At 39.8% G+C, this 19,995-nt stretch overlaps 1 protein-coding gene across 5 annotated transcripts in view; it reads right to left on the reverse strand.

Annotated features, from left to right (window-relative positions):
• Positions 1-522: 522 nt before the first annotated feature.
• The window catches only part of myo9b (myosin IXb), a 31,298-nt gene continuing 11,825 nt past the window's right edge, over positions 523-19,995 (reverse strand). For 2 of the 5 annotated variants that reach the window (XM_056420312.1, XM_056420313.1), the window contains exons 5-41: positions 19,780-19,879; positions 19,050-19,150; positions 17,152-17,275; positions 16,763-16,852; positions 16,486-16,602; positions 16,057-16,191; positions 15,690-15,811; positions 14,570-14,711; positions 14,063-14,252; positions 13,712-13,787; positions 13,077-13,169; positions 12,942-12,981; positions 12,373-12,495; positions 11,596-11,676; positions 11,377-11,487; positions 10,700-10,822; positions 10,125-10,274; positions 9,618-9,763; positions 8,856-9,185; positions 8,560-8,641; positions 8,126-8,323; positions 7,050-7,150; positions 6,850-6,929; positions 6,274-6,458; positions 6,022-6,129; positions 5,728-5,901; positions 5,579-5,623; positions 5,375-5,486; positions 5,193-5,266; positions 4,910-5,102; positions 4,311-4,439; positions 3,944-4,049; positions 3,602-3,733; positions 3,072-3,195; positions 2,674-2,774; positions 2,451-2,563; positions 523-1,886 (exon numbers count right to left, since the gene is read on the reverse strand). In XM_056420312.1, the coding sequence (XP_056276287.1) occupies positions 1,600-1,886; positions 2,451-2,563; positions 2,674-2,774; positions 3,072-3,195; positions 3,602-3,733; positions 3,944-4,049; positions 4,311-4,439; positions 4,910-5,102; positions 5,193-5,266; positions 5,375-5,486; positions 5,579-5,623; positions 5,728-5,901; positions 6,022-6,129; positions 6,274-6,458; positions 6,850-6,929; positions 7,050-7,150; positions 8,126-8,323; positions 8,560-8,641; positions 8,856-9,185; positions 9,618-9,763; positions 10,125-10,274; positions 10,700-10,822; positions 11,377-11,487; positions 11,596-11,676; positions 12,373-12,495; positions 12,942-12,981; positions 13,077-13,169; positions 13,712-13,787; positions 14,063-14,252; positions 14,570-14,711; positions 15,690-15,811; positions 16,057-16,191; positions 16,486-16,602; positions 16,763-16,852; positions 17,152-17,275; positions 19,050-19,150; positions 19,780-19,879 (4,738 nt within the window). In that variant the 3' untranslated portion in view covers positions 523-1,599. Of the gene's footprint in view, positions 1,887-2,438; positions 2,564-2,673; positions 2,775-3,071; positions 3,196-3,601; positions 3,734-3,943; positions 4,050-4,310; positions 4,440-4,909; positions 5,103-5,192; positions 5,267-5,374; positions 5,487-5,578; positions 5,624-5,727; positions 5,902-6,021; positions 6,130-6,273; positions 6,459-6,849; positions 6,930-7,049; positions 7,151-8,125; positions 8,324-8,559; positions 8,642-8,855; positions 9,186-9,617; positions 9,764-10,124; positions 10,275-10,699; positions 10,823-11,376; positions 11,488-11,595; positions 11,677-12,372; positions 12,496-12,941; positions 12,982-13,076; positions 13,170-13,711; positions 13,788-14,062; positions 14,253-14,569; positions 14,712-15,689; positions 15,812-16,056; positions 16,192-16,485; positions 16,603-16,762; positions 16,853-17,151; positions 17,276-19,049; positions 19,151-19,779; positions 19,880-19,995 lie in introns of all 5 variants that reach the window. The other 3 variants (XM_056420314.1, XM_056420316.1, XM_056420315.1) reach the window with 3 other exon arrangements.

A 19,995-nucleotide genomic window follows, 5' to 3' on the forward strand; every position in this document is an offset into this window, starting at 1 on the left:
CATTACACCGCGGGTTCGGTATAACATAAGTAATCTATACGGTGAGTTGCTGAGTTTTATGAAGAAAGTATACATGATGGTCAGCAACTTCCACAAACACAAAAATTCACCATCGAAAAAATAAGAAATACTAATAGAGGTTGGCAAATCTTTTCAAAAGTAGATACAAGAACAAACACCATCAAAGCAATCTATTTAATGTGTTGTACTATCTGGACCTTGAGTCTGAATAAAAGTTTGATTGATTGAAAGCAAAAAATGACAGCTTCATTTTATTGACTTAAATAGTGTTAGAAATCCATTTGAAATTAGAGACAGGAAAGAATATATATTGTTACTGTTACAATTGATTCAACATATCAAAATAATTAGGTTGTCTATCTTTACATTAGAGTTTGAACTTGGTATTTAATCTATTTACTTATTCCAAATAAATCATACAATTATTTTGTACATAACATTTCTTGTATTAGTGTTGTCCAGCAAATTATAACATTGTAGTAAGAAATCATGGGATCTATCAAGCTTTTTTCCTATCTTTATTCATGAGTGTGGTCTTTCAAAAAAATAAAACAGAGGAAAAAGCTCCATAGGAACCAATGTAACCAATCAACGAGCATAACAAAATAATATAAAATCTGGTCTTTATTTTCTATTTGATAGGCATCTGTTTAGACAACATTTCATGTTATTTCAATTTCATGTACAGTATTTTATTTATCTAACGTTTAAACATAATATGCAATAAACTGTTAAGAGACTTGTCATTGTCAAAGATGAATTCTTGGTTATAGACATCTGTAATACAGCATGAGAGATTTGAAAATAGTCAGTTTATTATACAAGATTCCAACCCTAAGGATGTTCATCCCAAAATGCATTATTCCTTATAAAATGTACAGGTATGCATATTTAAAAAATATATATGAATATTCAAAACATTTACTTTGTGAAACTGCACAGTACCAAGAGTATGTTCAGTCAGTCTAAAAGACAGCACTATGACCTTTCCCCTTACAGATGTATTGGATCGGTGGTCAGTCACAAAAGATGAACAACGATGCAATCAGTGAGATCCCCAAAACACAACTTTGATCTGTATAATGGAGAAGCACTCTGATTCTCCTACGGCCCTTTTTGGTACACTTACACAACATTTCCCCCCACAAACAACATCAAATACCATTACTACCACAGTGGTGGAGCTCAACATAATGTTTACTCGGAAAGGAGGGACTTGTATCCTTAATTGCTCACCATGTTTTTGTCTATAGATGAAACACAGCTGGTCACACAGCTTCACATAAGTACCTACCTTTCATAAAATGTCAACTGTACAATTCTGAAATTGGTTTAAAATCACATCCAGAGCATAGAATATTAAGAGGCATAGTAGTAATTGCTATTTGTTCTTCTCGATAAGTTATAAAAACCGTGACGGGACAGTCCGTACCATCAACTACCTCAAAGCACTTTGTTTCTAGCAGCATTGAAAAAAATGGAAAATTCTATCAAACAAAGTGCAGTTATTTTTTTGACATTCACAAATCTTCTTTGAACACATACTTGAGATTATTCCAATTATTACAACGTGTGGTGTTATGTGCAGGTTAAATCTTCATCGATGTACGGGATATCAAGGTCATCAAAGTTCCATTTGGAAGTGTTGTTGGTGATCTGGGGCTTGTTGTCGGGGGAGGGCTTGGCTGGGCGTGGCAGAGAGCACATGGACTTGGTAACATCTGTCTTTCGTCCTGGTGCAAACTCCGTCTGCGCATCATCATGTTTCTGAGCCATCAGACTTCTGACTCTCTGCGCCAGGTCAGCAGGTTTAGGTGGGCAGTTGGGTTTCTGGGTTTTCAATCGCATGGTCACCTTTTCTGGTACTAGAAACATCAGACATTTCTGGTATGAGCTTGTAGTATATATATATATATATATATATACACATATACGAACACACACACACACACACACACACACACTCACACAAAATATCCCAAGTACTTGTGCTGGTCTATAGCTTAATAATGGAAACAATGACCACAAAACATTTGATTCAGACTCAGTTATTCTATTGAGGGCAAGGCTTTTAACTATACAAACGGCATATAGTTAAAGAGTATATATGTAGTGTGCAGTGGTGTCACACAAAGGGAGCTTTAATTGTTTTTTGTCCCGCCTCTCGCCATGTTTAGACTTTATCCCTGTGCCCTCTCATGCATTTGGATGAGGCCAGTCCAGCGACGCAGAGAAGTTGACAAAATAGAGGGCCCCAGCAAAAACCACCACCAACAACAACAACGGATTGACCTGCAAAAGACATAAACCTGGCAAAACTTTTATTGGACTAGAGCGCAAAACCCCTACTGGAAAAAAAGTAATTCTTCCCCGAGTGAGTCGTTTCTTTAATCCAGAGGAATGTGAACATAATGTACCTCTCTACTGACCTTCCGAGTCCAGGCTTTCCTCGAGACTGTCTGAGCTCATCGACGACGAGTCCAGGTTGTCATTGTCAGATTGCTCCTGCTCCAGTTCAGGTAACCTGCAGGCCAATTCCACCCTGACAATAATAAAACAAGATATTATTTTTCAAACTAATGTCATTCATATGCATTATCCACTGCGCATTTAACTTCAATAAAAAAGAAAAAAAAAGAAATCTCGGCTCACTTTTCTTCCTTGATGGATTTGATCCTGTCAATGAGGGTCCTCTCCGTTTCATCAGAATGTGCTTGGTATGGAACCTCCAGCTGTGAAGCCTTTTCAATAAGCTGCACAGAGTGGTTGTGTTTCAGCTGATCAACTCAGACACTGGCTTCAAATCAGATTAATTATTACCCCCCAAAATTGCTACGACTTTAATCTACTCTTTAGAATGTTGTAAACATTATATGCATTAAATATCAGGTGACAGTGGCCATTTCCCAGATTTTCTTGAATGCTACCTTCCTCAGTATGATGCATCTTATTCCAGCCAGATTGACAGACGTAAACACTCACATTTAAATGACAATGACAGAGGCTGCTTGATCCTGGTGTCATTCTTTGGTCTTGAAGTGTTCTCTCACCGTATTTTGTCTCCTCAGTTTGAGTTGATTGACAGCCAGGGCCTCTGCGAATTCCAGCTCCTGGATATTCTGCATCTTCTCATTGAAGCGTCTGAACTGCTCAGAGATCAGGACCTCGACACACCTGCAGGCAAAACGGTCAAGGATGAATGTAACCCCCATAAAAACAATGTCCGTCTCTAGAAATACATACCGTCTATACAATAATAGCACATACCGTATTTTTAAGCTATATCTTTATGAACCCTCCTCTTTTTTACATATATATATATATACATATATATATATATATTTGGGTTTGCACCTTATTGTTATCTTTTTAAATTTTAAATCGAAGAGGAGTAGAACATGACATTGTTTGCCATTGTCTACTATGTTTGACCATCCTTCGATGTTGATTTGAATGGCTATCTGTTCTACTCCTATTCTATTTTTATCTTGTCTTTTACAAAAACGGCAAAGAAATACTTGAATAAAAAAATTAAGTAAAAACTTCCTAAAGAGTTAATGCAGTGTGCAGAATCACTCACCTTGTAGTCTTGCCCACATCCTTCATACCCAGGAAGGGGTCATGCACATCAGGTGAACGCAGGATGCAGGGGGCAAACACGATGGCAAGAGAGCTTGGTGACATCTTATTGTGCTCTTCCTCCTTTGCAACCCTGAACAAAGACACTCGCATGAAGATCTCGAGGCGCTTTCATCTCACACAAGTCAACAACAGAGTCAAATAATCACTGTGAGGAGTGGAGGATTCTTTGGGTCACACATTTGAGAATATTGTGTGAATCTTTTTGTTTGGGCAACACACAAGACAGAAGCAGAAGAGTTACTGAGTAGACGCAGACGAAGGGTATAAGAGATCGTCCTACCTCACGAGGTGAAAGATGAGTCGCTCTAAAGTGTTGTAATTAGCTTGCGGAAGTTCATCAACCTTTTGGTATACCGCCCGTATCCTCTCAGCTTTCTCTGGCAGCTCTGGGGGCAAACAAAGATGGAGATCAACAGGGCAGATTAGTTGACTAATCAACTAAGAGGGAGCAGTCCTAGAGATCAATAAACTTTAACAACTTTATAACAAGTAGAGCTGAAAGGATTATTCCGATTTATTGATATGCAAATATTTTGAAATTGGATTCATCGTGAAGCAAATAAGACAAAATAAATTACTAGTTGCAGCTTCTCCAATGTGAGGATTTTCTGAGTTTTCAGTTTTACATTCCATCTACTTTTACTTACCCACAGCGTGCAGAAAGTCACTGTAGAGGGCAAAGGTCAAGAGGGGGTCCGGCAGCTCTCTGAGCCAACGTTTAACCAGCCCTGTGATGGTGTGGATGGGGTAGTTGTCTAAACATGGCCTTTCAGGATCTAATGCCACAAAACAGAACACATGGATGAAACACACCAAAACAAAGCTAATAACTATATTCGTATATGACATTTTTCATAACCAGGGGGCAAAGGATGCGATAATGGAATTTCCTCATAATATAGTAATATAGTAAGTATAGAGTTTTGTAGTTCCTTAAAATAGTTTTGAGAACACAGCAAACACGTTATCATATGTTCTGAAGTTATTATTTCCCTTAATTTCAACAACAAATTAGTAAACGTATGCAATAGCAGTGGAGTTTAGTCTAAGAAAGATTAAAAAGAAAGAATCTAGAGAGAATATGGCTGTCCTTGCTGCACACCAGTCGTGCACATTGACAGTAAAAGTCACCTTGTGTTACGTTGACGTCTTACATGAACTGACTAATCTCAATAGATTTGTTGGTTCTCTAAAACAACATTTTGTGTATTAACAAGTTTCAGCTGGTGTGCAGAGTATTTCTTACCCGTCTGCAGAATCTGGTGGAGCTCCCTCGCTCGGCAGGTTGAGCCCGACTTGCGGTAAATACCCTCCGTGTAGAGGCCGTTCAGCTCCACGTGCATCAGCAGCAACTCTACCACTTTAGGCACTGGGATGGCTTTACTGGCGAGGACGCACACCGGCACCCCAAAGTGAAGGGAGCCGGGTAACCTGTCATCCTATCACAAGTGAAGACAACGGGAGGTTAAAAGAAACTCAAATCAATCATACTACGGTATTTGTAGGAGTATTTCAAAATGTGAATCTACCTGTCTGTCACACCGTGTCGAGCAGTCCGTGATGATTTTGCTTAGGCATTTCTTGTGACATATCAACTTGCAAGCTTAAAATAAAATAATGGGAGGTCAAAACATTGTTTCTCTCTTTTTAACCTGAAAGAAATTAATAAAAAGCTGTCACATGTTGTGTTCATGCAGCTCTTTGAACTCACCACTGCACATGTAGGCTTTCTCCATTCCCCAGATGTAGGAGCCACACAAGTCGCACGACTGCATAATGTTCACCTGGTAGGTGCTGAACAGGTGATCCAGAGGACTATTAGGCTGTAGAGAGAGAGGATGTATAGGCACTGAGATGATTTACCTGGATGTTCAATGCAAACGGTTCACAAGGCAGACAATGATATTCAACGTACACATGTGTCCTTTTTTCTCCTCTTCTTCTTATTCGTCTTGGTGTCCTTAAAGAGAAGCCAGACGTGAGATTTATGAACGAGTCTCAGGATTAGTTTATATTTATCAAGAGGTTTGGAAACTGATGATTGACTGAACATCTCCCATTCACCTTGGCTGGTTCAGACTCCGCTCGTTTTAGCTCGCCTCTTATGAAGCCGTCCAGCACAGACTGGAACAAGTTGACCACCAACGTGACCTCCATCTTCTTCTTCTTGGACCCTGCTAGTGTGTTCACTTTGTTGTGGTAGCTCTTCATCAGATCCTTGTAGCCGATTCTGGGCTTCTGTTTGGTCGCAGAGTGTTCATGTCATCAAATGATGGAGACATGCTGGTAAAAGGTGTAAAATACTTTCTTCCTACTCGTTCAAACCCAATGTTGTGCAGAGGAAGACGCTGAACTCACCTGAATAGAGTACATGCCTTTGATGGTATCTCTGAACTGCATGGTGGCAGTGAGGAAGATGCTCTCTGTTGGTGACAGATCTTTAATTCGACTTTGCAGATCATTCACCTGAGGGCAGAAGAGATGAATTATGAACAGGTGGAACACAGAGTCTTTCACATTTTATGGGGGGTATGTATAACATGCAACAAAGGACAGTGAAGTTGCATGTACCTGAAGCTTTCGCCCCCCCCCCCCAGGCGTAGATCTCACCTGATTGCCGAGGAATTCGTCCAGGTGTCGCAGCTCGTTGGTGTCGGTGATCTCACGCTCCAGAGACGCGTTGCACTGCAGCGCCCGCGTGGCCCGGCTGATTCGAATGGTCGGGTTTCGCTGGACCCTCTCATTGCTCTGGTTTGGGCTGTAGTAGGACTGTGGCGTGTAGTTGGCCAAGGTGACTGCAGTCAGACGGGGGAGGTGTGGCATTATTAGTCTGACATGACAATTCAAAATGTAAACAAGACATCTACTGCTGATGAATAGGATTCTTCTTCAAGATAACCTTGTTTACATGTTTTGATGATGAGCAAATAACCTACAGATGGGAGTAAAGAGAATAAGTAATCAATGATGTATGAAGGTAAAGGTGACCTTGACTTGTTAGATCCAGTAAACACCATCATAAGAACAACTGCATATAATGTGATGGTTTCCTCTTTCCTTTTCGACCTCGTGCTACATACATGCTGCTCATTGTTGCTGCCTATTTAAAGTGTATGAGGATATTTCTAACACTCTGCATTGTACAAAGAAAAATATTAAGATTGCTGGTTTGCTGCTTTTGGTCACCTGCTGTATTTGATGGAGTCTCGTTGACTGCGGCATTTTTAGGCGGCCGCTTTTTCAGGAATTTACTGAGAAACCAAATCCTGTCCAAAAAGACAGTATGTATTAACTCCATGCAGAAACACATCAATTACATTACTTATTGTAAAAACATAAAGCTCAAAACAATGAACAATTTGCTTTGAACTAAGAGAGAGTTTTACTTCTCAGGAGTTGTGAGTTGGTTAGATCCTTGTTGTCCCGAGTCCTCATTGTTGCTCCTGGCTAGAAAACTGAACCTTGACCCATCAGTTTCTGTTCGCATCTGCAACAGTATCAAAACATGAACACGCCCGAAGCCAAAATATAAAACTTTCTCGCCAAAAACAAAACAAACTATTGTAGGAAAACCACCTCGCCCCCACCATGTCACCCTGCAGCAGCTGCACCACATCAGTACCAGCCCCAAACCTGATACAATATTAGCACTGTACGGTAGTCCTTCACCATTTGTAACTCATGCAAAGCCTCCTGCCACCAGATGAACGTTGAACTTTTTGGATTTAATCAGTATGAGCAAAGTTAGTACATATACCAATAACATTGTGTTAGTGTTAAAAAATGTGTTATTTACAATGATTTTAAAAAATTTATTCCCGTTTGTAGGTTCATTATTGAATGTTATTTGCTCCAAACAACAATTGTATGATATGTCATGAATTATGATTTTTGTGAGTAAAACCATTCCAGTGATGTTTACGTCAATAAAAGTATAACTATTTTTACCATGAAAATGAGTTAATTCAATGATTGGTTTGTATGTTATGATGCTATATACAGTAGATTAAGGTGTGTTCATGACTTAGACTGAAAATAAATCAAATAGTCTCACATATAATTGCCTTCATCAGATTCATAATTCATTTTGTTGTATGGTATTTGGGGATTTATTGTAAACATGAAAAAAATTAACAGAAATTAAGCAACAAGCTAAAATGACTAAAGTTATGATCACTGTCTTTGTTTTAAAGTGATGAAGAAATACTACACTCTGGTAACTCTGAACAGTATCTGCTGACCTAAAGCTCATTTGAGATAAAAAATAAATTAAAAAAAAGACAAAAAAGTTCATAAATGAGCTTTGGAAATTCTCTCGGAGATTTCCCTTTTGCGTTTCGGAAAGAAGAGCTTTGTTCCCCCGCCAGAGCAATGCAACCTCCAAACCTTTTGTGACATACACATGCAAGGCTTGCATGCAGAGGAGAGTCGCAGTCGGTCAACATTTCCCTCTGGTCAGTACCTTGACCTGGGATTTAACGGCCCGGACATCCACGCTACTGGCCGAGCTCTTCAGGCTGGCCACATGGGGGCTGATGGGCGGCAGCGGAAAGCTCCAGTACTCGCTCTCTTTGGAGCCCCCGAGGTTCATCATTAGACCGCTGCGGGCGTAGGCTAAGCGCCGCTTGCGTTTGGGCTGCTTGCGGAAACGCACCCTGACCTGATTGGGCCAGGAAACGTGAAGAGGCACAGACTGGAAGTCTTTCTTAGATCCCCCCCCCCCCCACCATTTGTGTGGTTGTCAGTTTACGGCACACAGAACTACAGTACTTTGAAAAGCCACTGCCAACATGTATTGTTGGATAAGACACTTACAACTGTATGAGGAGCAACAAGTTTAATAGATTGAATGTTTTAGTGTTCTGTATTATGCATCAACTTATTGACAAAGATTACCTCGTTGGCAGAGGGTGAGCTGTCAGAGCCTGATGAGCTGATCTTTGATAGTTCATCAACAGACATGGACTTCCCTTTGAGCCTGCGCAAGGGAGTAAGAGCAGAGCCGTGGACTAATGTGGGACTTTGCAATTATTGGCAACGGCATCAAGATATACATTAAAAAAATTATTGACATGTAAACATCTTGATATGCTGTAAACTCCACAAGTGATTTGATTGGTGAAACAAAGGAAGTTTATGATGCCATACTAACAGATGTCCAACCTTTATGGAGAAAGAATTTGACGACTTACGAAAACTCTTTCTTCCGAACGCCTTGTCGCCCCCCTATTTCTGGACTCGATTCATCCGTCCGCTCGCCCTCGCTCTTTCTTTCCTTCCACCTCTCCGCCTTCTCCTTGAAGCCCTCGATATCCGTGTAGCGCTGTAGCACGCTGATTCTAGAGGTGCTGGGGCAGAGGTCCTCACTGCAACCTTTAGGGTCCAGTGGGAGGGAGAGGGGCCTGTTGAGGGGGGGAGGGGATCCTCTGCCCTCTCGCTTCTCTCTGCTCCCAGACCTCTGCTGGGTCCGGCCCGGGCTCAGCTCCACTTTGTGCTGCCTCGTTAACTCCTTTTTTGTCAAGCTGTTATGCAAGAACCACCACGTCAGACTGCCATCACACAAACAATACGAATGCTTATGCTTTATTTTCTGTTTTGAATCAAATTCCACCTAAAATGCACTTACTGCACAGTAAAATGAACACAAGAGAAAATATATATTTGTTCAAGCTTTTTGATTTGGTTTACATTGCTTGAAAGAAAAGGAAAGTGCACCATAAATTGTGCACGAGTAAATTGTGGGTTGATTGATGCTGCTTTTCTAAGTTCTGTATTTCAGTCAAGGTTGGGTTGATGGCATGCAGCACATTTTCCCAGTACACCCGTCATGTTATGTCAACAAAATGGACCCAATATTGACACTTTTCATTTTCACGTATCTTGGGGAACCTGCTGAAATACATGTGTTTTTTCTTTTCAAAAACTCATGCGCGTTGTGTAGGTTTGGTTCGTACCTGTTCCGTCCAGGCCGGGTGTCGGACATGTTCTTTTCGACCTCCGTCTCTTGTTGCTGCTTTGACTTCTTCAGCGAACTCCTCCACGCTGTCTGGATCACCGTAGCAGCTTGGTTTTGGTTCTCATAAAACTCACGCCAGTTTCTCTAAAAAAGAAACAGCAGAAATCCTCTGTCTTTAATCTGTTGTCATACTTTTCTATTTTAGTTTTGGCTCCGTTGTACTACAACTTATACAAAAATAGTATAGCGATGACAATAAGGTAATAATAAGAAATATGACAGTTTCAATAAGATCCTCGCGACCTAAATATAATTAAAAGAAATTATAAATCTAAAATAGAAAATATTTTAAATAATTTCCTTTGCATAAATAAAGCTCTATCGTATTTTATCTACGACATTCTAGAAAACCTGTGATGAGATGTTTTTATCGTCTGGTAGTCTCCATGATGACATTTACATGCCCCCCTTTTTTTTTTACAGTATTGTAAACTGTGAATGTTACCTGTATAATCAGTGTGGCATCTTTTTTTTGCCGGAAGTGCAACCTTAATAGACAGGCTCGGAACCAGCGCTGCAGCACGACGATCCGACGCATGACTTCTTTGTTGCGAGTGTCTCGGAGCAGTTGCCTCTCCTTCTCCTTGAGGAACACCTGAGCAGATGAAAGAGGCGCAGTGATGAAACCACTGGGAACGTTTATACTGTGAAATCTGTGCGACACTTTCATACATGCATTACTTACATTATGTGGATTTTTATGTGTTTTTATGACTTTAATTCAAGGATGAAATAAAAATGTATTATTATTACAAATTAAATGTCTTTTCAGGAAGTGATTCATGACAATTAACTTAATGGGGACATCTTAATGTTTGTAACATTCCTGCTTGTCTCGTCATTTGTTGGATGCTTTGAATTCAAATCAACAGAAACAGGGATACGTGCAGTACCCATGGGTGAACTAAGTATGACGTCATTTCCCAGGCATGGCAACATTGCTTTCCTCCTCTGGTGATACACAGGACCACAGGTGAGTTCAGTTCAGAACAAATTACTGATATGATCAAGAATATTTACCTTGGTTTTTCCTATTTGATAATTGTTCTTATCCAGCTCCATCTTGTCAAACAGGTCAGTTATGTGCTCCGACGTTCCAGTCGCTCCTTTTGGAAGCAACATTCTGAACTTTTCAACAAATTCCTGTCATCAAAAGAAAACGTTATCAGAAGTGAACATTAAATTTCTTCTAAATGTATTGCAAACTTTATCGCAAACTTTCATACAATTTTGAGCCAAACTACACATGAATCAATGCTTGATTTCGTCCACTATAGTTATGCAATTATTAGGAGTTAGTTCATCCAGATAAGCAGTAGGTGGCACCAATTCTACAGTCGAAAACCCATTAAGCAGCAATATGATGTACTTAAAAGAGTGCCAGTTGACCACAAACGAAGAAATACTTGAAACAAAAATGACATATCCGTTAGTTGCATGTAATAATGTGAGGAAGGTCAGATCAGATCGGGGGGGTGAAGAACTCTTAATCTGCTGCCATCTTTCATCTCTTCGGCAGACCAGAAGCTTCAGTGGAAGTTGAAGTCAAGCTTCATGTACTTCATCATATATTTGCAAAGTCTGTTTCCATTAAACTGAGTTGCCTTTGGCTTTTAACGATATAACTTTTTCACCTAAACCATGTGTAAAAAAACAAATAAATATGTACACACACCACGTAGTTCATGAATGCCCACCTTGAATGTGTATTTGGCGCTGTAGCCGGACTTCTGGATGTGAACCATCTGCTTTATGCCATGGTACTTGATTTGCTGAAGCACAAGTTCATCATCAAAGAGCATCTCCTTCTGCAAAAACAAAACATTTTCCCCAAGTGATGAGCTGTGTATCACGGTCAAACATGTAGGATTACATTCATAATAAGGATGATGCAACAGAATTACAGATGACGTTACCTTTTCAGCGTTGGAGCGAACACAGAAAATAAAGAATGGCTCGGCTTTTTCAATGGCCTCCATCAGCTTTCCTAGAGACGTCTGTGAGACACAGAAGTGCAGTGAGAGATGGTTAAGTGTCTTGTTATTATGACAGTATATGAAGGAGTTTGGAGTTTTTTGAAAGCTATACATTTCCTACTCTTGTAGGACAGTACACGAGACGGTGTGAGCTCAGTTAACTTTGATAGAACCCCGTTAAAGGGTTAACAGTGAGAGACAACCATGCACTGATGTTTTGCATTATTGTCTCATAATTAAAAACTTCACACATTTTGTAATTTACTGAACAAAAACGTGGAGACTATAGCTATCGCTCATATGTTTTGATTCATTGTAAAATAATCGTGAATTTCTGAATCAAACAGGTCAAAGTCTTGGAGTCTGAAATGGGCAGTGAGTGTTTAGATGAGGGCAGGCTTCAAAAATCCTAAACAATCTCCCAATAAGTCACTGAGAAACTTCAGAAAGGTGTCATTTTGAATTGTTATACTCTTTATTATGTATTGGGGGGAAAAACAGAAATATGTGAAGTCTATAGTTCAGATACAATGTACTGTTGTGTAGAATAGTGCCTTACTTTAAATCGAAGTAATAAAATGGAGTATCACCTTCAAATGAATAAATCTCATTTTGAGACTTGAATTAAACTTTTCCCAACCACATATAGTCATGATTGAAGTTGTCCTTTATGAAAACAGAGCAATAATGGTCAGCAGAGGTGCAGAGAGAACAAACCTGGAACTGAGTGGCAACCGTCGGGGGCTTTGTCCTCCGATGAGGGTGGAAGATGAATTTGCTGGTTCGGTCATGCGCGGCGAGACCAACAATATGCCTGAGCGACTGCAAATCCATGAGGTTCTGTTTGAGAAGACATAATAAAGTCAGTGAGCTTATAGACTACCACACAACAATAAGATATTTGGATGGACACATGGATGAATGGATGACCTGAAGAACCAACAAACAGAAAGAAGTGCTGGTTTTGAAATGATGTAAAAAGCTCTGAGCTTCACAGACACCGCAACCATCTGTAGCACGAGTCTCCTCTCTGTCGGGTAACCCACATCACCACGGTTACTGTTGTCGTCTGTGTATTGTCAATAACTTTCTCGCTAATTGAATCCTCAGAGGAAGTACGGTAACTCTGTTTTTATGGGTTATAGTTTATTCAACAAAAAGACGCAGACTTACTTAACCTTAACAGAGCTATTGACTATGGCGTAATCAGTAGCTTAACTAATGGAGCATTTCAACATCTTTACTACTAAATAACCAAACACTTTATTTAGTCATTAATCATTTACCTTTGGAATGAGCTGCTTTTGTCGACTGCCTCGATTTTTCCTGCAGAGAAAACAGACACGATGAAGCTGCATTCAACATATAGCTCGAAAAGATTTAAAATGATTGTTTAAACTAAAGCCATGAGGCCCACTTACTTTCTCTTTTCATAATTCACAAAGATGTCTTCAAACACATCAAGAGGTTGTTCATCAGAGCGATCAAAGGAGAAATCCAGAGTCAGGCTGTTGCTGTAAATGTCAAGGGAGGTACTTTAATATTTATTATTTATTGTAAAACTAAGGTATATTTTAATTTGCACAAGCATACCGTAACAGCTGTTCATTAATGTTAAGGCACATGCATGGATCCCTCTGGGTAACTATTTTGTCAAATGTTTGCATGAGAGTGATGTCCGTCTTGTGAGGATACATTTTCTTGTTGTGATCTTGTGTTAAAGGAATATAGTCTCAGGCTTCTCTTTCATAAGAGATCTCAATGAGATGTCCTTCATAAATAAAGCTTAACTAATTAACTAAGAATAAATAAATAAGAAAATGAATGAAAAAGTAATTAATATAGTATTTGTGCCGATGTCTGGGATGAAATCTGGATAGTCGATGGCTACAGATATCAATCAATTGTTAATTCTCTAAAACAGAAAATGCCTGCCTAAATCAAAACCCCGTCATTTTGAAAACATTTAGTTGTATCATAATGAATATTGATTTGGAACAGAGACATGTCGGTGGCAGTAAATTCCCTGATAATTGCATTAGGGTAGTAAACGTACCTGGACAGGCTCTCCACAGCACTGGTGCTCTGTTTCATCTCTTTGAAGGTTTTGCGGGAGCTTTGTCGAGCAGATACTGTGATGACAAAACCACAAATCAATCCTATGTAATGATCAAAACATTTCTCGTAAGAATACAAAAAGTCGATAATGTGGAGGATGACTGAGTCATTTAGAAAATGCCAGTTAGAGACATTTAGTTAGAAAATGCCTGTTAGAGACAGAGTAATGACATGTTACTTCACATGTCATTCCTGCAAAGACACATCTAAAGTAATTCAAAAAAATGTAAACAAAGTGAATTCTTTTAGCTGCTGAAAATGAGCTCGATTAGCAACTCGAGCGACTTACTGGATTCGGCCCGTTGGCGTCCCAGTCTCTTGAACACTGTGAGGATGCGGATGGTGGCTCGGAGAACTCCCCATCTGAACAGGGCTTCTGGACTGGATGCAACCAAGTGATGAACAAACGCCCGCTCACTGCTCCGGAGAAGTGATACGACTTCAGGACGCATGTACTCCGTGTTTTTCTGACGGAAATCCTGAAGAACAAGAAGAATCACGATTATCATGGTGCGTTCCGTTTCTTCTTGTTACAGTTGCACAAGGGAGCTCCACATGCACTACTCGTATATTCGCAACCTTCAACTTCACAGTGCAACAACAGTCTTCTTGAGGGAGGGAGCAGCGTTAATCATTCACTTAGCTCAAAGATTTTCCGTGTTTTTCCCACACTGGCTTATCTAACAAGACTACTGCAGACCCATCACTGTGTTACAGTGTACGTTTACCGAGTTTCAAATGTTTAGTATTTCCTTTGCAGAATAAAGATGTTTGCAGTGTGGGAAATATATCCCACCTTGATGTGATATTCAACCCTTCCAGAAAAGTGTTGAATGACAAAAGTAGGCTCTGCATGTGAGGAGGGAACAACGAGATGGTTGTCCCCATGTTGCTTCTTCAACTTGTCCAACAGGGTTTCATCTGTGGCCTCAGGGATGCTGAAGATACAGAAGGAAAGGATATCAATATTATTAGTTTAAAAACAATGTTTAGACTCATACAAACGTGATCCCTCTGAATCATCAGTTATGATCCACTAGATTTGTGCAGCTGCGTCAGTATCTGCAGAGACTTTTCTTATTTTGTGTAATTCTGAATTTTTCTGTGCATCGATCTGCATAAAAACTTCAGGATCAGGTGCCGGATCGTGAGCACGCACCAAAGAGGTATCTACGAAAATAGCGGACACAGCAACGAGATGTCCAGTGTACAAATGGTAAAGAAAATTAGAGCAAATAAAAAAAATCTGCATATCAACAGCAACATACATTATTTTGGTCAACTGATGGACTTGCTGAGATAATGATTTCCTGAAACACAATACTGTTTGGCTTCGAGAACATTTTACTGAAAAAACTATATAATATGAAAATAAAAAAATAAAATGTAGAATGCAGGCAGTTTTACTTACTAAGTCATATTGATAATGTAAAAAAATTACTTTCATACCATCCGTATCATTTTGAACTGGCAGTTTAAAATATATTTTGGGATGGAGCAGTGTCCTTTTTCTTTATGATGCTGTTCTGATAGCCTAGCACCGACGTGTTATGTGCATAATTATTGCAATTAATCTGCATCCTACAGTTCCCGTTAATTAAATAATTAAATCAGTATTTTGTGTCATGAGGTGTTGAGGAAAAACAGGACAGACCGTTTACTTTTAGCTAATTTTCTGAAGAAAGTGGTTGCATGCATTTTGATTTCTTTGCCCCATATGACATCACCATCATGCCATGTGCTTTCATGTTCATTTGGTAGGGACAAATGCATAAAGAACGTAATGAATACATCAAGAATTGCAAAGCAATTATCCATAGCAGTGTATCAGAGTTTTTCTCGTGCTAATTTCCTCTGCTCATCCCATCATGTGTCGAGTGAGGGAAATCCCAGCGGGGGCAAACGTGTTCACCTACTTGCTCTCCTCGTCCAGCAGGGCCAAGAGTCCAGTCGACTTCTGGCTGACCAGCTCAATGCAGCCGCTGTTGTCAGTGTAGCCGATGGTTTGCCAGGTGATGCCCTCTGCCACATAATCTTCCTGTGATAGATTTAAATAAATATATGAATAGGCTACTCCGAGGTAAATTAATACGTCTGTGGCACCCGCAAAGAAATTTATTATAATTTCAGATATTAAACGATTTTTGCCAGCACAATGTCTCACGGCACAGGCTACAAAGACAGTTGGACAATTCACAATAAGTGCCGGCTATGCAGAGTACAAATATAGAATGAATACTAACCACCGCTGAATGTCTAAAACAAAAACAAAAAAACACTGACTTGCTCAAGCTTGAAGACGTGCTGGTTGATGTAATACTGCAGTTTCTCATTTGTGTAGTTGATGCACAGCTGCTCAAAGCTGTTCGTCTGGAGGTTCTCGAACCCAAACATATCCAGAACACCGATGGACAAATACTGACGACGGAAAACAGTACAATTTAGAACCAACATACAAGAACAGCAGCACACTGGAAACATGGTAATGTTACGAATTAGTGACATTAAGTGTCATATAATTCCCTTTTCAGTATTGCATTTGATGATACTGTATTATCTTGGAACACATTTTTTTATTTTCAAGTGGGCAAATCAACTTTAAAGTGAAAATCATGCAAGTAGTTTATTTTGAGGGGAACCATTGGAAATATTTGTCCCTAAAAATGTAGACCTCCTGCAGTCAATGTGGCCGTTTATGGCGGTGAGACTCACGGGGACCGAGTCCTCCATGTCCCGCCTGTTGAACATTGCATGGTTGATGTGAAGGACGATCCAGTCAAACAGAGCGCTGTATAAACACTTGGCCATGGAGTCTCGCACTGCAGGGGCCTAAACACACAGAAACATCAAACAAAGCAAATTAAAAATCTAGTGAAATATAAAGCTTTTGCAGACCTCAACACATATTTAACAAATGTATTTCACATTTAATGATTTAATAATTCAACTTCAAAAAGAGGAAGCTGTAATACTAAATGTGACTTTATACCTCTTGTAGCGTGTACTGTGAAACTACGGTGGCGTCGGCGGTCACCACTCTCCTGTTGGTCAAAGTCTTAACCAGTAGCTCCTTTTTCACCTAGAAAAACAGTTACAGAGAGTTTCACAATACTGGAACACATGATTTATCATGAGAAAACTCAAGAGTGACTGTAGTTAACAAACAGAACAGGTTGAAACAGGTTTGTTCTTAACACAACAGACCTATTTCAGGTGTAGCGGTGACACAATTCATCATCAGAAATCTCTGTAATTTCCCCCCAAGTACAAGCTTTTTATTGATCAACAGAAATACAATGGAGTCTGTAGATAATAACTCCAGAAGAGTAACTTTAGCAGTTAGCATCCATAATCAACCGTTTCTCTTCAGGAACGTACTTTGAGCAGGTCAGACAGTGTGGACAAGACTTCCGCAGGTCCAACATCCAGGACGTGTGTGTCCTCGGACTGTGTGTACGTCACATTGCCCAGGTGCAGGATGGCAGAGAGGATGCAACATATACTGCACGGTAGAAATAAGAGACACACAAGCAGATGGCTTATTTATGGCTGAAAAGCATAAACTTAATTTCTACTCGCTGTGTATTTTCAGTTGCACTGCGAACCGAGTGTGTTACTTTATATTCCGTGAAAGGTTTGAGTCTCAGTAGCTATTTAAACAACACAGCTTCATATTCAGTTCAACCTTAAAACCACTTCAGTGCAACACAGACACACTTTGTCTGACTTTATTTATTTTTCACACTCTGGACTGACATATGTATATTTTCTATTCATTTCAACCTCGCTGCTAGTTCGTCAGTATGTCACTAATAACCTAAAACTGGTGTGCATGTGTAGCAGATTAACATTGCTCTGTTGATATGACATAACAGTGTTTTCTTCCAAGCACACCTAGTACTGTAGAAGATAAGAGTAGTGGATAGATTTATATAGGTGACGTCATGAAGTTACACCACCGGCCATTGTTCTTTCAAAATGAAGCGGCTGGACAGAGTTACCGCTGATGACGCCTTTGTCCATGCCATAAATCATCTGATCCACTTTCTCAAAACACACGTTTGTTATTACCGCTACGGCCTGGAAGCTGAAGCGGGAAAAATATTTTGATCCTACCAACATCTGAGGCTCTGGGGATTATTATTTTTGCCATGCGATGTAACCAACATCTGATCTGTTTTAACAAAGTGACATAACAATGACACTTTAGATGAGTAATCCAAAAGGAAATTTTTTTTTAGCCTGATTAGATGAATTTATGAAATGTAAGCAGTCTTCATGCATTTGACTCAAACATAGTTTCATAACCGTGTCTTATGATTTTTCAGGAAGAACAATTCATATCGAGGAATTCCCCTTTTCTTTTTCTGTCACAATGTGGTTCACACGGTGCAGCCTAAGAGGAGTCCACCTAGTCTTATTTTATATTTATGTCTCATCAGCTGGATGCTAAACAACCATCTGTACACGCAGGTCAACAGACTCAGAGTTAGTTGAACATCCTGTAAATGTAACAAAGAATATAGCAACGTTATCACTGGATCTCTGGGTCTCTACTGGAGGTGTTGCTAAAGAATGTATGAAGACTGTTATTTAAGAAAAACATATAATTTGACTTTGTCCATACATTGTTGCTCTGTTGATTTATTCATTCAAACAGTTTGCATGTGTTCAGAGTGGTTATCCAGCAGGAGGATCGACCTGAGCAGGTTACAAACTATGCTGCGAACCCTTTAAAGTGAACCAGGTGTCCCGAGGCTGTCGGGCGCTGGACGACCTGCTTGCTGCTTTTTCCCTGTTTGACTTGACAAGCTCTGACCTGCTACAGACGCCGGTGTAGGAAGGAGGAAAAAACGACTTTGCCTCCTGACAATTTTTTCTAATGGTACAGCCAACTATGAGCTGTGTATAAGCGTTGTAAACATTGTCTAATAGGGAGTGATGTCGGGCTGTGTACAGCTAATATTTGTCCTTGAAATATTTCTGTTAATCCTAAATTTCTTCATTCTCCAAGTGAGTGGTCTTGATAATGCTAATATACACATTTCTGGTCTTCTGGCATGTGCTGTTGTTTTCTCGATGACAAATCTCACATGTCTAACAGCAAAATAACCTACTTATTCTTTTTAAACAAAGTATTTTATGGGCACAATTTACTTTGGACAATTACCTCTTCTTTTGACTTGTCCTAAAATGGTCAGTAACGCTACAGGTGTTAGTTTGACCCCTGTCTCCGGCTTTCCAGTTGCATTGTATATTATCAAATTCATACATACTGTTTCTTGGTGGAAGCCAGGAAGCCAACCATCTCCATAGCTTGATGGAGCCTCTTGTACTCGTGCACCAGTTTCTCCTCATCATCCAGATGGAGGTCTTCCTGCAGAACAATCGGACGCGATACGGAGAGAAAGATGTGCTTAGCCACAGAGGTGTATGCATGGAACAGACCACAACAATATGAGGTTCACACACAACCTCAGTGTCTCTTTTCTTATTGTGTTTTTATAATTAAATCCAAAATGATCGACCCTCTCACTTTTACCAATTCATTGATTTTCTTGCAAATATTTGAGCTTTCATCTGATTCTTTATAATGTACTTTGGTCAACATTTGTTATATGTAAGTTCCCTCTTGGCTGTAAACATTTGCCAGGTAAATTCAGTGAGTTACTGCAAATTATGCCGCACCTGACTGAGCTAAAAAGGCTTTACCAATTAATATTCTAATGTCTGAGCAAAGCAATAACAAGAGCTTTACATAAGTTAGTTATGATAATTAGTAGAAACTGCAGCTAGTATGAGCTGATAAAAACATTAAAAAAGATAGAATATGGGAAGTTGCTGGTGGTTGGTCCATGTTGCATTGTCAATAGATACAGAATTCCCCAGATACCTTGAAACCAGACAGAAGCCAAACTTGTCAGGTGGGGTCCCTGTTTGACACCCCATGTCTGGAGCCGGTCCTTTCCCGTCTCTGCTGTTGTGAGGTGTGTGGATCAAAGGTACCTGCTTGAGGTAGAGATAATCTTGCGGCTTCAACAGATGAAACTCCTCCTGCTCGTCTTTGGACGCGCCCACCAGCAGATAGTAAAACACGTGGTAGTTCCTGCAGGTCAGAGGTCACACAGCGCCGATACAGTCAATCCAGGCTCATGTAAATTTCATTTTAAACTCTGTAAATTACTCGACATTTAACTGCACACAGCAGTGCCGTATGTTTTT

This window comes from Pseudoliparis swirei, chromosome 8 (assembly GCF_029220125.1).
Source record: "Pseudoliparis swirei isolate HS2019 ecotype Mariana Trench chromosome 8, NWPU_hadal_v1, whole genome shotgun sequence".
Classification (NCBI taxonomy): Eukaryota; Metazoa; Chordata; class Actinopteri; order Perciformes; family Liparidae; genus Pseudoliparis; species Pseudoliparis swirei.